This window comes from Bos indicus x Bos taurus, chromosome 1, assembly GCF_003369695.1.
Source record: "Bos indicus x Bos taurus breed Angus x Brahman F1 hybrid chromosome 1, Bos_hybrid_MaternalHap_v2.0, whole genome shotgun sequence".
Classification (NCBI taxonomy): Eukaryota; Metazoa; Chordata; class Mammalia; order Artiodactyla; family Bovidae; genus Bos; species Bos indicus x Bos taurus.
The window spans coordinates 135,631,281-135,644,375 of record NC_040076.1 but is presented as its reverse complement, the minus strand read 5'-3'; the positions used below and the strand labels follow the sequence as shown (position 1 = coordinate 135,644,375).

Sequence of the window (13,095 nt, the reverse complement as noted above, 5' to 3'; positions counted from 1 at the left end):
TCCTGGGCAACCTGTGCGCCAGTCAAGAAGCAACAGTTAGAGCCTTATATGAAATAACTGATTGGTTTAAGATTGAGAAAGGAGTACAACAAGGCTATTTATTGTCACCCTGTTTATTTAACTTATACTTAGAGCACATCATGAGAAATGCCAGGCTGGATGAGTTATAAGATGGAATCAAGATTGCCTAGAGAAATATCAATAACCTCATATATGCAGATGATACTACTCTAATGGCAGAAAGTGAAGAGGAATTAAAGAACCTCTTCTTGAGAATGAAGGAGAATGAAAAAGCTGGCTTAAAACACTAAGCTCATTGCATCTGGCCCTATCACTTCATGGGAAATAGAAGGGGAGAAGGTGGAAGCAGTGACAGATTTCCTCTTCTTGGGCTCTAAAATCACTGTGCATGGTGAGTGAAGCCATGAAATTAGAAAACGATTTTTTCTTGGCAGGAAAGCTATGGCAAAACTAGACAGTATGTTAAAAAGTAAAGACATCACTTTGCCAGCAAAGGTCTGTATAGTCAAGGCTATGGTCCTTCCAGTAGTCACCTACAGTTATAAGAACTGGACCATAAAGAAGGCAGAGCACCAAAGAACTGATGCTTTTGAACTGTGGAGCTAGAGAAGACTCTTGAGAGTCCTTTGGACAGCAAGGAATTCAAACCAGTCAATCTTAAAAGAAATCAACCCTGAATGAATACTCATTGGAAGGACTGATGCTGAAGCTGAAGCTCCAACACTGTGGCCACGTGATGCGAACAGCCAACTCATTGGAAAAGACCTTATGCTGGGAAAGATAGAAGGCAGGAGAAGAGAGCAACAAAAGATGAGATGGCTGGATAGCATCACAGATGCAATGGACATGAGCTTGGGCAAAGTCCAGGAAATGGTGAGGGACAGGGAGGCCTGGCATGCGACATTCCATGGGCTTGGAAAAGAGTTGGACACGACTTGGCAACTGAACAGCAACAAGGATCCCTGGTTCTCCTGGAAGCTTCTCACGGTCCCTGGGGAGTTTGCTTGATTGATCTCTTATGTTCCTCCATAGTTCTAATGTGATATTAGAGTCGGGGTTAGAGCAGCTAGATTCAGTCTTGGTCTCCATCCCTGGCTTATCATGAGAGTCAGCTTGAGAACCTTTTAAAATTGTCCCATCTAAGAACCTGGAATTAGAATTCCTGAGGGAAACACCTAGGAATTTATTTTAAAATAGATGCTGACTATCAGCTTGTTTGGGAAACAGCAGTCTTGGTTCTTCTGGATATTTATTCTGGCCTTTGTGGTCATCAAAGCAAGACAGAATTATCAACACAGTTAAATGATCTGTTTAGCATTTTAGGCCCTCACAAGTGAGATTAACTGTATTACTTAATTCATGCTTCCTGAAGCAAAGTGTAAAGTTGAGGAAAAAATTGAGGTATAAAGTTCATCAGAAATGCTTGGGATGCCATGGCTTCCCTGTGGACTGAGCTTGTCTGCACAGGCCTTACCTGTGACCTTGATCCATACTCTTCAAGTGATGGCTTCAGCTTTTGGTATTGACCCATCCCACTCTTGCCCACATAATTTTTCATGTCATTATAATTGTTATTCAAACTGCACATTCAACAGACTGTATCCTGTGGAATCACTTGATATAAATTATGTATTTTCAAAGATTAAACGAAACCACAAATTAAAATGTCTTCATACGAGCTCAAGCATTAAAGAAGGCTTTATGCGGATGGAGGTGGGATGGGAGGAGCTAAGGAAGCGGAAGAGAGTTTGAGGTTAAAGGTTTATAAATGAAAAATATTGCCTCCTGTATCAGTCAACAAAGGATGACACAGCCATCAAGCCACTACAGCTCCAAAGGAGCTCAGAGACTTCCCTGGTGGCTCAGATGGTAAAGCGTCTGCCCACAATCTGGGAGACCCAGGTTCAATCCCTGGGTTGGGAAGATCCTCTGAAGAAGGAAATGGCAACCCACTCCAGTACTCCTGCCTGGAAAATCCCATGGACAGAGGAGCGTGTTAGGCTGCAGTCCATGGGGTCGCAAAGAGTCAGACACGACTAAGCGACTTCACTTCACTTCAAAATAGAGACAAATGAGTTAGCTTGCCAGGCTACCAAGCCCTCAGCTACTGCAGCTGCCCCAGTGGTACGCCTGAGGGGTCAAAGGATGGGAAAGAAAAGTATTCTGGCCCCAGATAGCTGAGTTGCATATCAAAGGAATGTTTTCAATGAGCTGAAACTCTTGTGTCTTCCCATTCATGAAGTGAAGTGAAGTGAAGTGAAGTCGCTTAGTCGTGTCCGACTCTTTGTGACCCCATGGATTGCGGCCTACCACACTCCTCTGTCCATAGGATTTTCCAGGCAAGAGTACTGGAGTGGGTTGCCATTTCCTTCTCCAGAGGATCTTCCCAACCCAGGGATTGAACCTGGGTCTGCTGCATTGTAGGCAGACACTTTACCATCTGAGCCACCAGGGAAGTCCTCTTCCCATTCATGGAGAAGCACTAAATCTCCTTAACCTGAGATATCTGGTTTTCTTTAATTAACAGTAATCTTTTGATGTTCCTGCTATCTCCCCTTTGTTGCAAAAATCATGACTCCTCCCTTATCTCTTTGCACTCAGAACTATCTGAGAGGCTGCTTCCCAGGCTTGATGTCCTCAGCAAGTCTGCCAAATAAAACATAATTCTCAACTGTTTGATCATACATTTTTTTTTTCAGCCAACAAGTCAAAATTAAAATTTAGCAATTGCTATGCTATTATGAATAATTTCACATGCTGAAATATACTGCCCATTCAAATTGTGCATCGTGGGTTTAAATAGTCTTTCCACATGTAAACATTCAGATGACAATTTTGCCTGTTTCATAAGGCCTTCCCTCTCTTTCCATTATAAAAATGTGGTGCATCTTTCAGAACAAATGCCTGCTACCCAAAAGAAATACACATTTTTTAGATCCCCAAATTCAATATCTGAGAATGTTTTTCAGACACTGCAAAAGATAAAAAGAAAAATGCTTGAGTTTACTGTGGATGAGAAATAATCTTTTTCATAAGCTGGTGCAAATGATAGAACATGCTCCTTTAACATTTGGCATTGCTACAGTATCATATAATTCCTTGACTTTGGTATTCAGTCTTTAATATCAAAACTATAAAAAGGGATGTGTAATACATATTCTTCACCTCGCACAAGCACCTTTCTGTCTCCTCAAATGAGATAAGTGGTCTCAATACACTTTAATGCCAGAAGGAGAAGGTCTGTGTCATTCTATATGCCTCAAACTTCTGGTCCTATTTTTATCCTTCTGCTGACTTCAGTGTCTGTGGAGAGCAGAATACCCACCCACAATAGATGCAAATAAAGTCCAGCTGGTCTTGAAGAACATTCAGGCAGTCACCTCTCAGTCCTCCAAGCAGAATCCACATCTTATCAATCAATCCCCTTTTGTAGGCTTTTCCTTAGCAGATGAATAATTTTTGCCCTTTTGTTTTAAATTCTACTGAAATTAAATCTCAGTGGGTCTGTAAACTCCCAGTAGTTTCTTTTCTTTTTCAGAGAAGGAAATATGAAGGGGAGGAGAGGGAAGGAGCTCTACTGAAGGTGTGTTTCATCCTTTGAAGTTTACTGGGCCCCAGGGCTCCTGGAGGACAGAGCTTGGGTGGAAGGTAGAGCTGCATGTCCTCTCTCTCTTCCCAGCCCCCAACAGTCACTGTGCAGGCTCTGCTGCAGGAGAACCCTTATAAGTCAGAAATTCCACAGCCTTGGCCCATATGAATTCATTGCTAATATTTTTTTTTCTTCCATTCTTTTTTTTTTATTTTATTTTATTTTTTAACTTTACAATATTGTATTGGTTTTGCCATATATCAACATGAATCTGCCACAGGTATACATGTGTTCCCCATCCTGAACCCTCCTCCCTCCTCCCTCCTCGTACCATCCCTCTGGGTCGTCCCAGTGCACCAGCCCCAAGCATCCAGTATCATGCATCGAACCTGGACTGGTGACTCATTTCATCTAAAATTTCTAACCTCTGTTGAAAATTTAGGGAAAAAATTTTGAGAGGATTTTCAGTTTCTTTAAGATAAACAAAGAGCTGTTTTTCTGCTGACAAATGGCTGGAGACAAAAAAAAAAAAAAAAAAAACACTTTTTTTTCTGCTTTCAAGTTCACCATAGTCCCCACTACTTCCTATAAACTAAACTCCCAGACCTGAGGCAAAGCAACAGTCATTGTAATCATGCTCACACTGTTGATCCCAGAGTAGGGTGAGCTAGTTCTTGTGCAAAAATGAGAAAATTTGGAAGAAAGAGTAGGAGGGCTATAAGTTTCAAGAAAAGTGAGAGAGAATATTTCTTTATGGAAGTGAAGGATATTCCTGTGTTTAAAATGCAAACTGTCTCTATCAAAAGAACTTCATATTCTGAAAACACCATTATGACCCAGACCCAACGCTGTGGACACATACACTCATTTGTGACTTTTGGTGTAAGTGAACCTGAGAAACCATCACACTTGCCTTCCTGGGGTAACACAGCAGCTCAGGCCCTGGCCTGACTTACTGAACGTCAGTCCCCGCTATTTTCCTAGTTCTCTCTAACCGCACACGACCGGAAGCAGCATATCTGTACACTAGTAGCTTGACAGAAAAGAAGAGATGCATACAATATATCAAGTACACAGTAACTTCTTTACTTAATTCTCTCAGCAATCCTTTGATTTAGGTGTCAGCCCCATTTACAGATGAGAAAGCTGTGTCTCAGAGAAGTAAAGTAACTTGCCCAAGTTCATGTAGCAAAGCTACTCGGGGGCAGGCCTGCCTCACTCTGTCTCTGAAGCATGGTGCTCCTGCTGCTCATCAAAAAACTTTCCCTGAATTCCTACTTAACACAGAGACATTAGTGTTTATTGTGGATTGATAAGGAGCAGCCTGGCTTCCCAGGTGGCACAGTGATAAAGAACCTGCCTGTCAGTGCAAGAGACCCAAGAGACAAGTGTTTGATCCCTAGGTCAGAAAGATTCCCTGGAGTAGGAAATGGCAACCCACTCCTGTATTCTTGGCTGGGAAGTCCCATGGACAGAGGAGCCTGGCAGGCTACAGTCGCAGTGAGTCAGACACAACTGAGCAACTGAGCCCACACAGCATAAGAAGCAGTCATGGCAAGAATGTTCTATTTGTATGCTTATCAAGAGATTTGTCTAATGATCTTTTCTTAGATTTTAATGGCAGAATAGGTTTGTATTTCTGAACAAACTAGAGAATGTACTTCTATTTACTCAGCCAAAAAAAAAAAAAAAAGCCATGGTACTAGCTGTCCTTTTTGCCTTTATTTTCAAGAAACTCCAAGGCAGGTGTATGGCCCCAGTGCACCTTGTGGTAAAATGAATTGCCCCCTTTCTCCCTGTAATTCTGGATCTGTCTTTCTGATGCCATTAATGTGCTTTGATTTGTTAGTATTTCTACTGTACAAGTTGTATCTGATAGTGAACTTCCTCAGATCCTTTTTAAGGAAGACAAATGTATAAGTTCTAAATAAGAATCTTAAAGTTCAACTTATCCCCATATAAGTAATCTCTAAAGTCAATTTAAATAAGACACTGGATTTACAGAAGAGGCCCTTTGGGGAATAGCCCAAAAGCTTTTGTTTTATGGCTTAAGAGAAGCAAAATTAAGATGGTTGGTGAGCTCTGGCCTGATTTGTTATCTTGCCTTTTGCATGGGTTGTCTCAGTCTTTGCCACAAGCATATCAAGGACTATTCTTATACCTTACAAGAAATGCAAGGATCAGGGAAGTCAAGAATCCAGCTCAAGGTCTCATAGTTGGTAGGTTTGATCTTGAATAAAGACTGATTTCTTGACCAAACAAAAAAACAAAAACACTACTAGGCACATGGAAGACATGAGATGAATTGTTAAATGGCTAAATCAAGGAGTGACCATAATTGATGTGATTATTCCATGAGGACTTTTTAGAAAAGGAAAGTCTTTCTTTTTCATCATCACTCTATTATAATTTTTGTGATGAGAAATATAATGTCTAGAAAGGCCGTGAATCTTAGATATCATATAAACTTCAGGGAGACCTGAGTTCAATCCCTAGGTCGGGAAGATCTCCTGGAGAAGGAAATGGTAACCCACTCCAGTATCCTTGCCTAGAACATCCCATGAATGGAGGAGCCTGGTAGGCTACAGTCCATGGGGTTGCAAAGAGTCAGACGTGGCTGAGTGACTTCACTTTCACTTCACTTTCACTTTCAGCTACCTAATTTTAGAGTATCAGAAATCATGTGCAGAACAAAGTCATTATTTCTACTTATAAAAAGACTATGACTTGGTGTCTGTGTCCCTACCTGGAGGAGAATGCTCCATTCCAAACTTCACAGGCCTGTGATATTAATTGATATATCAGTTCTGCTATTCCTTTTCCCCTCTTTCCCAGAGAGCAAGTATTAGCCATCAGCTTAATCAAATCTTTCTCTGTCCCAAAGAGATGGTGAACTATTATCCTGTTTTATTCAAACTCTACTGTTGGCATGGATTGCTCATCATATTCATTCTTTGCTCCACAAAATATTTTAAAGCTGGACTCAAATACCATTGATTTTCATTGCTCATAATAGTTACATTCTATAAAGTTGTCATGAATATTGAAGGACTAAATGAGTAAAGACTGAATCTGTGCTCCTAAGGGAAATGTAGGGTTAGGTTCCTATTAGATCTGGTCACATTTTTGTCAACTGATCCATATATAGTCTTGTTTTATATGTGTTTCTGTCTAAAGATGCCTTGTGTAATAGGCACTGTTCATTCATTAACTTTGCACTCACAGTCGTAGCACTATAACTCATGCCTGAACAAAGCTTATCTAAGACAAGTGTTTTCTCTGTAAAGCTCATCACGGTCTTCCTGCACTTAGGAACACTAGACACCTCAGCACTATGCTTGGGGGCCATTTCAAACAGAGATGTCAATAAAAAGCACAAAATGCTAAAAAGCATGGCACTAAATTGCCTGCTGAAAGGACACTGTTCACAGTATGAGAGCCGAAACACAAAGACAGAGCACTGCCTTGCTCAGCCTCAGTTTGGAGCAGGTGTGTTGGGCGGTTCAGATTTTTGCCATTCTGCCCATGTATGCAGACAACTGCTAAAGCACCATGAAGATTGATTTCGGGAAAAATTTAGGGACTTTAAATCTTTCCTTCTTATAAGTTGAACATTTTTATAGTTTTTAACTTATATTTTACTTAATTATAGTTTTTACTGAGTAATTTTTTTATGTAATAAAGTTTATCTTTTTCCTTATTACTTCAAACTTTGACTGAGTTAGCAAACCTTCTCTACCTCCAAGTAATAGAAGAATTACTCATATTTCCTTCTAGTATTTGTATTCTTTACTTTTTTTACAGTTAAATGTCTACCTTATTTGGAGTTTATGCTGGTATGTGATATTTGGAATGAGTATAATTTTAACTTTATCCATATTGCTCTGCCATTATCTCAAAATGTTTATTTAAAAGCTCATCTTTTTGCTTGCTGATTTAATACTACTGTCCTGATTGTATCATAAATATCCATGTATAATTTGGTATATTCATGTGCCAGTTTCAAATTATTTTAAATATAGAGGCTTTTGAGGATGTTTTAATGTCTAGTAGGCCTGGCAGTCCCTCTCTCCCTGGCCCCATCTTCTTGGAATTTTTTTCCCCCATAATTTTCTTGGGTATTCTTTCTCATTTGTTCTCTATGAACTTGTCTTTTCAAGTCAATTTACATATCAAATGTCAAGAGGTTTTCATTTGGTTCTTTATTACTTCTTCCCTGGGTACATGGACATTTCTAAAGAGATTTCCCTCCCAAGTCAATAAAATTGATAGAACTGTTTCGTTTAACCCAAAAGGAGAGGCAGGGTTCTCTGAGGCTCGCACTTGCTAAGTAGTGATTTGGGTTACTTGCACTCTCTCATCTCCCTGAGCTAATGATCAGCCAGGTCCCCACCTGTGCCTCTGTCTCTGTATGTTTGGTCAGGTGTTTTCGTCTTCCTCCTCTCATTTTTCTTCAGCCTTTTGGCTATAAAACTCTGTACATTCTTAGGATTTGCTGTCATCATTGGAGCTCCTAAATTATTCCCTGAGGAACCAGATACAATTAATGTTAATATGGTTAAAGGTTAATACAATTAATACAGTTAAAAAGAAGCTTTTGATGGAATCTCACCATGCCTCTCCATCCAGCCAAAGGAGTGCAAGTGACCCAAGAGACTCAGCTGAGAAACCATCATTAGAACTCTAAGTGAGTTCAGTTAGGTCACAAAGTAAATATACAAACTCAGTCATTTCCATGTAGAAGCAATTTAGAAAATATAATGGAAATGGAAATTCCATCACCGTGGCAAGAGTACATATAGGTGTAAAATGCCTAGGGATTAACTCGACAAGACTATAGAACTTAAATGAAGAAAAACATAACAAAACTCCACAGAAGGACCTGAAGATTAGTTCTGAGTAAATAGTAGGTCATATGGTGCTTGTAGTTAGAATAGCCCTGGGTAACCCAGAGGACTCAAGTGTCCCATATTTATGTGCTCAGTTGTTTCTTTGATATTCGAATGACATGACTCTATTCCATCTATTGTGACAAGTCTAACAGTTTCTTGAAAATCTCCAAGCATTTCCAGAGATGATTGAGGGACTTATGTTCCTCTTGATCAACATCAACTACAAATATTTCTGTTCTCCTATTACTTGATTATTCATTTATCTATTCATTTATTTCTTTATTCGCAGCACATTTGTTGCATGCTTACCGGGTCCTGAGCACTCCGAAGATGCCTACCAATCATTGCTTATGGTCCTTGTGGCTCCTATCTCCATTTCCAGTCACTCTTGTCTTAAGACATAGTCTCTTTCATTGCCCAGCTGAGCATCACTAACACAAGGCTGTTTCGTGCAAGACTTTCTGAGGTTTTTGAGGGTCCTAGTGGTGGATAACTGTTGTGGCATAGAGAAGGAGGACAGATGTGGTGTCTAAGTACAAATAGCATAAAACAAAAAGCAATGGAAAATTAAATATTACACATATTAAAGTTTGTGGGGAATTTCTCATTCTATCCTTTATTCTTGTGTCTTACCTACTGCTGTCTTTTGGAATTGCCTGTTCTGCCTCACAGTATCTCTTGTTTATCTCCTCAGCCTCTCTGATTTCTAGACCACTTAATCCCTCTTTTCTAGCCTTTGGGAACTTAAACCTCCTCTTATGTTACCAAAGTCAAAAGTTAAAGTTATTTGCACAGTCATGTAGTCTGCTTGGCTCCTCTGTCCATGGAATTCTCCAGAAAAGAGTACTGGAGTGGGTTGCCATTTCCTTCTCCAGGGGATCTTCCCAACCCAGGGATTGAACCTGGGTCTCCTGCATTGCAGGCAGATTCTTTACCAACTGAACCACTAGGGAAGCCCCCTCTTATATTGTAATGGAGAGCAATTTAACTCTCTCTTTCTCTCCCTCTTACTCAGCTAGATCACACTGGGGGTGGGTTAGCCAAAGAAGTCATTGAGCTATTGTTCCCCCACCCCCTACCCCACCCCACAAAACAAGAGCTCTTCTCTTCCTCTAAAAGGGATTCTTCTGATCTCCAGAGCTACAATCTTTAAAAAATTTAATTCCCTCAGCACACTTGGATTTTGATGAAATCAAGTCTCTCCCAGATTAATAAACAAATAGAAGATAATTTTAATTATAATCCCAATGATTTTTTTTCTGAAATTTAATAAAATTATCTTAAAGTTAATTTGGGGGAGAACAAGCTCAAAGAACAACATCCATCCATGTGTGTTCATTTGTGTCCAACTCTTCGCAGCCCCATGGACTGGAGCCCACCAGGCTCCTCTGTCCATGGAATTCTCCAGGCAAGAATACTGTAGTGGGTTGCCATTTCCTACTCCAGGAGATCTTGTCAACCCAGGGATCGAACCTGGGTCTCTAAAAGGGAAAGTAATGCCGAACTAGTTCTACTAAGAATTTGAGTTAAACAGTACATATTGTTTAATGGGAGAATGAGCAGACAGAGAAGTAAAACATAACACAAAGTTCAGAAACAGATCTAAATGAAATTTTAAAAAATAGCAGAAGAAAATATAGGCAACTATTTATAACTTTTTATGTAATCCTTAATTATGTAAGGAAGGCCTTTCTAACCATGGTTTTGTGTGTGTGTGTGTATGCATAATTCTTACCAAAAAATAAGAAAAAAACATCATGCTTTACAACATGAATGAACCTTAAAAACACTATGCTAATTGAAAGAGCCAGGCACAAAAGGCCATATATTCTGTGTGAAAGTTACAGAATTGGCAAACCCATAGTGCAGTAGATTAGTGGTTGCCAGGGACTGGAGAGAGAGGATGTTAGGAAATAACTGCTAATAAACATGGGAATTTCTTTTTAGAGTGATGAAAATGTTCTGGAATTAGGTATTGGTGATGGTTGCACAACTTTTAATATGCTGGTAACCACTAAATTGTCTACTTTCAAGGCTGAATTTTATGATACATTAATTATACTTGAGAAAAAATTTAAGGATAGATCATTTCTACTTGGGGTATCGTAAGGAAAAAAAAAAAAAAACAGCATACCAGTAGGGAATGATTAAGAAATGTCTTTAAAAAACATTCAGTGACATTTGTTAAAGGTGGCAAGACATACATTATTCAAGACCATATGAATGGATGCACGGACCATTGCAATGGGATTTTACAGTAAGGGTGAGAGACTGGGCTCCACCCTGAATAAAGCACGGCAGAGTGGGAATAGATAGCCAAGGAGCAGAATGGGAGTCAGTGGGTGGAAAATTACTAAGAGGAAGCACCAGGGTAAGGGGTTTGGCTAAATTGACCAACCAAGCTTACGCTGAAGGTAGGATGGTAGAGTAAATCTGATCAAATATTGAGGGTTTGGGGTGCTGGTTAAATTAATTTAGCAGGGTTCTTGCTAAAACCAGTGTTACCAAATTCAGGTTTGGCTGCTCACCACTCAAAAGCCAGTAATTCCAGAGGCAAGTGTCAGTAGAAAGCAAAGACGCTTTAATCAGAAAATTTGGCAGCCTTGGGGAGGAGGTGGACTCATGTCCAGAGACCAACTCCAAGGATTCTGCTCAGCCATGACAGTTTTTAAAGGGAAAAATGGGGAAAAGAATCTCAGAATTGTCAAGGCAGGAGGTTAGGTTCTGCATCATCTCTACTGAGTGCAGACTGGCTGACTCTCTCTCTCCACATATTACCTTGCCCCCTTGATCTGCCAACAGGATTCCTTAGGGGGCCATTGCAGGGTAGAGAGCTAACCATTCTTTAACTAGTTAATTCTTCACTCTTCTTTTTATCCGCAGGTTAGGCAAGGCATGGTGTGCATTCAGGAGGGCAGAAGTCAGGAGTTAAGTTAAATTGCCTAATGATCTTATTCCTACATTAGGGTCTTTAAAGGTTAAAAAGGGAGGAGAAATGGGCAAACAGGAAAGGGGCAAAAGAGCTGCCTTCGCTCGGTTTTACAAGGAAGTGCACAGATAGGTCTACGGGAGAAGGCTCAGCACCTAACTAGAGAATCTTTGCCAAATGTGAATTTACAGTCTTTAAAAAGATTAATAAACCTGTAAAATGTGAAAGCAATGAGATGAAATATGTGCCTGTTTACTTGGCAATGATGGTAGGAAAATACAAGTTTCTTTCATTGAGTAGGTTGTAGTCTAATGGAGATTTTCATAATATGGTGTTGGTGAAGGGCATCTCAGCAATGTAGTTCAAAAGCCTTAGATTGTGTCCTAGTGATTCTGTTTCTAGGACCTTATCTTGAAAAAAATACTGTGTGCCATTTAGAATAAAGTTGTAAAGTGCAAATTCGCTGGTGGTCCAGTGCTTAGAACTCCACACTTTCACTGCCGAGAGCCTTGAGTTCAAATCCTGGCCAGGGAACTAATACACCATAAGCCAAGAGATATGGCCAAAAGAAAAAAAAAATGTAGTAAAGTGTAATAACAACAGAGGAAGATGTTTCTACTGCTAGGGAGAAAAATTAGAATGTATAGCAAAAGAGACCAATAGAAGTGCACACAGGAAAAGCTGAAGAGATAGGTAATTTGTAATTTCTTGTACATTCTTAACTATATTTTGTTTAGCTATATTTTTCAGATATTCTACACTGGAGGTATCTTTTGTAATTGGAAAATAATAGAAAAGTTGTTTAATATAATACAATTTTAAATTGGTGAAGCTTTCAGGGGAGTGTTTTGTTTGGTGAGCAGGATTGCAGAAATGAGATTACAAGTTCCTTATTTCTCCTGTTTCAAAACTAGAGATGCAGGAAAGATGTTTTGGAAGTCCTCAAAATCCCAAGGCCTGATTCTCACCCTCTAGTTGCCCATATGAGTGATGTGTAGTTTCAAAAGCTAATTGATTAATTGATAGTTTTATAACATAGACTATATTGTGGTATATTCACTCCAAGAATTTTTCGCTTCAAATAAGTCATTTTGGGCTTTAACACCAGAGTCATATTGAGTGGAGTTCTTTATGATTATTGACTTGAATTCTGTTTCCCAGATGTAATGATTTTCTTCTCCCATTTCCTAGACAGAATCATGAATAAACTGGAGGACAAGCAGGACCAGATGATACCATGAAGAGAAGTTTACAGGCCCTCTATTGCCAACTGTTAAGTAAGTCGATGTCACTTTTCTTCTGGCCTAGAATAGACCAATGTTATTATTTCACTGGTGCCAGAAGCTCACCCACCTTCTGGAGGAAGACCAGTGTTTGGCTGGTGAAGGAGAACAGTACATTTCCCTCTGCTTCGTCTAGGTACTTGAGTAGCAAGCATTAAGTCATTCTGTTGCCTCAGGCATCAGTTACTGTACGTAATTATTGTAGACTTTTATATGATTATTCTAAATTGGCATGTTAAGCACAGTCAATTTGAAAATGAGTATCAAAAGCGTTAATACTCTTGGTTATGTGGCAGAATTTAAAGGGGTTCTGGTATGATCCACTCTGGACTCCTCATGAAAAGGGAATGGTCAGCTGTTAGGATTTAGTTACATAGAACC

The 13,095-nt window shown here is 39.6% G+C and overlaps 1 protein-coding gene and 1 non-coding gene across 8 annotated transcripts in view; one reads left to right on the top strand and one right to left on the bottom strand.

Moving 5' to 3' along the window:
* The window catches only part of TMEM108 (transmembrane protein 108), a 404,994-nt gene that overhangs the window by 218,263 nt on the left and 173,636 nt on the right, over positions 1–13,095 (top strand). For 5 of the 7 annotated variants that reach the window (XM_027545892.1, XM_027545846.1, XM_027545863.1 and 2 more), the window contains one exon: positions 12,623–12,708. In XM_027545892.1, the coding sequence (XP_027401693.1) occupies positions 12,669–12,708 (40 nt within the window). In that variant the 5' untranslated portion in view covers positions 12,623–12,668. The remainder of the gene's footprint in view (positions 1–12,622; positions 12,709–13,095) is intronic. The other 2 variants (XM_027545854.1, XM_027545882.1) reach the window with 1 other exon arrangement.
* TRNAC-ACA lies at positions 2,405–2,476 on the bottom strand. The gene has a single exon. It is a non-coding gene; the product is annotated as a tRNA-Cys (tRNA).